General features: G+C 46.4%; 2 protein-coding genes across 5 annotated transcripts in view; one reads left to right on the top strand and one right to left on the bottom strand.

Moving 5' to 3' along the window:
• The window catches only part of LOC123516467 (solute carrier family 35 member G1-like), a 153644-nt gene that overhangs the window by 113170 nt on the left and 35474 nt on the right, over positions 1-5000 (top strand). The gene's annotated exons all lie outside the window — the stretch shown is intronic.
• LOC123516466 (carbohydrate sulfotransferase 1-like) overlaps positions 1-5000 on the bottom strand; it is a 147701-nt gene that overhangs the window by 121301 nt on the left and 21400 nt on the right. Inside the window, exon 1 of one of the 2 annotated variants that reach the window (XM_045275780.1) lies at positions 1752-2676. The exons of the other annotated variant lie outside the window; for it this stretch is intronic. Within the exon in view, the coding sequence (XP_045131715.1) occupies positions 1752-1795 (44 nt within the window). The 5' untranslated portion in view covers positions 1796-2676. Of the gene's footprint in view, positions 1-1751; positions 2677-5000 lie in introns of those variants that run through there. 2 annotated transcript variants of the gene reach the window in all.

Below are 5000 nucleotides of genomic sequence, written 5' to 3'. Positions count from 1 at the left end.
GAATGTGTGTATCTATTCATGATATATATTATGTGCAGTACGTATGCATGTATGTATGTATGTATGTATGTAAGTTTGTATGTATATATCAGTGCCAAATATGTAGTGTCAAAGTAGTTTAGCTCAGTATTTTATTGCGTGGCGGAAAATTTACGACTAGACATGGACTGTATCAAACTATTCATGGTGGTGGTGGTGGTGGTGGTGGTGAAGTGTCCTGGCAGGTAACACTATTGCCAACATTGACTAGCATAGACACACACACACACACACACACACACACACACACACACACACACACACACACACACACACACACACACACACACACACACACACTTGGGAGCCATTTTCCTTTCAATCACGTTCTGGGTTGCAAGTCGGTAACAAAAAACCACACGTTCTACAACAATCTTGCTATTATTCGTACGTGGTGGGGAGAGTGTAACCTTTCGTCAGTCATTACAAAGCCACCTAGGAGTCAATATCATGGGAAGCTAATATAACCCTTTCAGTTACCATGACGCGTTTCCATATTCATTCTGGTTACGATTTGGAGATTTTATACAGCTTCAGAAACTTATATGGGGTATTAAAATTGTGAAGACTCTGGCTATTAGTCTCCTGACCTCCATAGCCCCTTGTTACTGTAAATATAATCATCCAATCATATCAAAAACTCATGGTAAAAAATGCGTCCCAGTAGTGAAGGGGTTAATCACACCGTAAGAAATTATTATGTATCAATCCTTCTGCTTCTCTCTCAGTTTTGGTTTTCAGTCTTCCGAATTGTTGATCTGCATGTCATCGCGAACGAAACATTTCTAGACGTGCTGTTATTTTAATGCACTGCCTGAAATACACACTCAGGTGAACCGAAGTAGCATGACGGGTAGGAAATTCCCAGACTCACGCCTACCAACATTACCGGCAGGACAGTATTCTCCTCGACAGTGCATGCCCCTCCGAACAGCCTCAACAGGTCTTTCGTTTTGTTATCCTCATATTTATTCATCTCGGAAACTTCTCGATCACATAACTAACGCTTGTATTCATACACGCCTTCCTTTCTCACTACGACATTTTTTTTAAGGCCACAGAGACAACTATAGCTGCGTTTTCAAGACAATTTTTCCTTTTAATATACTAGAAATCTTGTCAATCCATCACCAGAACCACAATAATACTGTAAAAGCACGGGTCTCTTCAATTGCAGCCTCTGGAAAACAGTGATGGTGAGAGAGCAAAGCGTTTCAGAGTACGGGCTTAATGGCAGGAGGTGTGGCTTCTTAAGTGGCCCTGAGAAGCTTACAGACAACACAAACGCTCCATGCCCACTCTTACATTGAGAGAAGCATGACACATCCCGGCGATAAGTGAGAGTTCAGCTGCGCATACACGTGTTTGTATACCGGTGGGTCACCATACAAACACACACAGGAACGAGAAGAAACAGAGGAGCGTGACCTCTCATTATCATTTCCCCTCGGTAAACATTGACACAAATCATGTTTTTACTCACTTCAGACACTTTCACCTTCTTCCTGTCGACCTGAACCTTATTCCTACACTTCCCACCGCTATCGTGTTTCCGCATGACGCCAGTGCCCTGCCCACGCCTCCGCCGCGCCTTCAACGGGGGAGTCACGTCGCGACACACAAACGCCTTACCTTCACCGGAAACAAGCTCACACACACACACACACACACACACACACACACACACACATGGCAAGTTATTCAGTACCTACCCTATGAGGATTCGGCGAAGCATCCTCGTCGCCGGCGCTCTCATGCTGGCGTTGTGGTGGTGGTGGTGGTGGTGGTGGCGGTTTCCGTCAGGCAGCTCTCATCTCTATCGACTGGTTGTGTTGCGAGGGGCGGAGTGTTGAGGACGAGTGGGAGGTGAGGTCAGGTTCGTTAAGGGAGGGGGCGGGAGGCTGGCAGGTGAGGGTCGAGAGAGAGTGTGTGGGTCTTCACTGGCTTGATGTTACCTCTTCACGCTGCTTATGTGGTGTTTTATGATGTACAGGGCTTGTTCCTTAACGCATGCACGCCACTACATCCACTCCACGATAAGACGACCTTTGTCTTTTTTTTTTCTTTTGGCACCTCAGCAGCGTGTTCTGGCTTCTTGCCGTTCGGTGCCTGCAGCTCTATGTCATCCCCCCCACAAATGGCACTCTGACAAGCTCTAGGGTCACTGCTGGCTTGTCAAGTGTCACAATTCACGGCCTCCATAAAGTGTCTCACTTATATGGTTATGTATCCATTTTAGGCACTGTATCTTTGTGTCTCACTAGATTTAGAATTGTTTTCCCTCGCGTCAGGCAGGAGGGACTCACTGGGCACACCTCATGGATCAGTTTTTCCTCCTGGCGCCTTGTGGCAACTCACTGGCTACACCTCCGCTGCATAAGCTTTCACTCTCCACAAATCGCTTCACATTTGGCTACGAGCTGACTCCCCGATGAAATAGTCACTTTTCTCAATGTGTGCATCGCCTCGTGATGTCACTTGGTCTACGTGTCTTCTTCTTAGGCCTTGGGAGGGAAGCTATCAAGATGTCAGCCTCGGAATGGTCCTGGGCGCACCAGCAGCAGGAGGAGCGGCCGGTCCCTCTATGATCCCTCCTCGCCATGTGGCGTGCGGTTTGCAGATACGTTATTTAGGCTTGACTATTTCATCTGCCTCACGCTCTCTACTTCTTTCTTCTGCCATTTTACAAAGAGTAGGAAGTCTCCCTGACAACGTTTCCAGACTTTGCACACCCTGGGAAAAGATGAAATCCGAGACCGAGGACTCCTGGGAGGCATTCTAAGACCCGGCAGCTGCAAGGTGTCGCCATCTCGTCACGGGACACGGATGCTTGAGAGATACAACTACATGTCGCTGCCTTGTGTTCCACCGTCAAGAAGTCAGATTTCCCTGCCGTGACTCGGAGGTCATGTCACCCATGACTGTAATAATGACACGCACTCATGTTGTCTTCTTTCTTTCTTCCCATCTGCCGACAGTGAATTGAACACTGGACTAAGTAGTTATCAATTAAGTAACATGTTTGACAAATGACCCTGGGAAACAATTCATCCAACGTAAACTCGACTTGCTACGAAGTGAAATGGAGAAGTACAATGAAATGTGATTTAATTAAATGAATATTTTGTGATGATTAGATAAGTGTGAATGTACTCTGTTCTCAGTTCAGGTGGAATCGAGGAGTATTGTGGCAATAGTTTCTTGCTCCATTGAAGTTAATTGGTAAGTCAGTGAGAAGGTTGTTTCGCTGACAGCAACAAATGCCAAGCCACGCTGCATAACAGTTAACTCAGTAATCGTTCCTAACAAGACCTCACTCACTCCCTCCACTCCACTCTCTCCCACTTCCTCTTATTTGCTCACGGTGCGGCAACTCTTCTCCCTCCAGCTGTTTCTACCCACAAGACAACTCTACCCTCTCGAGCTCCCCCATCAACTCTTCCTCTTGTGCATACGTATTCATATTCATCCATGAACGGCCGCCTGCCTGCCTCCCCGTCCTTCCAACCCCCGCCACCCACACCCCGCCACCTGACGAGCCCGCAAGATAACGGGTCGCCGGACGTGTTGGTGTGGGTCGAGGAGAGGAGGAGGATGAGGATGAGGAGGAGGAGGAGAAGGAGGAGGAGGAGGAGGAGGAGTGAGTGAGTGAGTGAGAGTTACATGTTCAGTCGGAAATTATATGTAGACTATGAGGGAAAAAAAAGGAGGACGATGAAACTAAGAGAGAGAGAGCGAGAGAGAGAGAGAGAGAGAGAGAGAGAGAGAGAGAGAGAGAGAGAGAGAGAGAGAGAGAGAGAGAGAGAGAGAGAGAGAGAGAGAGAGAGAGATACAGATTGAAACGAAAACATCCTTCTTTCGTGTACCATAATTTTCCCAGCTTCGGAACATCTAGTGGCACCGTTACATTGTCTGGCACTCTTCCCTCGGCCCACACACACCCCTCACCAGCCCAACATCTCTTCCACAACCAGTTCATAAGGCAAGTGTCATTGTGTTTTCCAAATCTCCCACTGAACAAGTATGATAAGGCTGGTTTTTACTCTCTGTTTAGTCACGGTGGAGAGAGCAAGGGAGAGGGAGAAAACTAATGGAATACTGGGGGAAATGCTCGCGTCATGAGAGAAATGCATCACAACCCTGACTTTCACCTTGAGTGTGATTTCAAATATAGATACAGAGGGAAGGGAAAAGAGAGATGCTGACAGGAAGACTTGGCCGTGGATGTGAAAGAGAAATTTGGGACCGAGGATTGAGAAGAAGGACGTGAGGAGATGTGGGAGTGTGGTTATGAGTAGGAGGAGGAGGAAGAGGAGGAGGAGGCAGTGGTTAGGGTGAAAAAGGAGAAGAAGGACAGTAGCGACACAAAAATAAAGATTGCGACAAGTGTGACAGCTGAAGGGAGTGAACAAAAAAAATAAAGTGGTGGACGAAAGAGAGAGAAAAAAAGATGAAGATAGCGGAACATGATGAAGGAAAAATAGACACAAAAAGTAAAATCAGATAGAAAAGGAAAAGTGAGAGAGAAATTAGGGAGTTGTAAATGGACACTGAAAAACGGAATTATGAAATAGGATAAATGACAACACACCACCACCACCACCACCACCACCACTATCACTACCACTACCATTGCTGCCGCTGCTGCTGCTCAAGGCCATCCACTCTCCTCATAAGGCGCCGTGCATGGCAGGTTTGTGTTAAGACGCAGCACAACAGACCCGGATTAACCCCTTCAGTACTAGGACTCATTTTACCTTGAGATTTGTTTACGAATAAACTATTTTATTGACATTAGGAAGTGTCTATGGAAGTCAGAAGATTAATGGCCACAGTCTTCAATACTTTAATCCTCCACATAAGTTTCTGAAGCTTTATAAAATCACCAAATAGTAAGCAGAGTGAATATGGAAACGCGTCATGGTACTGAAGAGAGTTAAAGGTTTTTGGAGTTCACAAAA

This window comes from Portunus trituberculatus, chromosome 41 (genome assembly GCF_017591435.1).
Source record: "Portunus trituberculatus isolate SZX2019 chromosome 41, ASM1759143v1, whole genome shotgun sequence".
Classification (NCBI taxonomy): Eukaryota; Metazoa; Arthropoda; class Malacostraca; order Decapoda; family Portunidae; genus Portunus; species Portunus trituberculatus.
The sequence above is the reverse complement of the archived record's forward strand: the minus strand, read 5'-3'. Positions and strand labels throughout refer to the sequence as shown.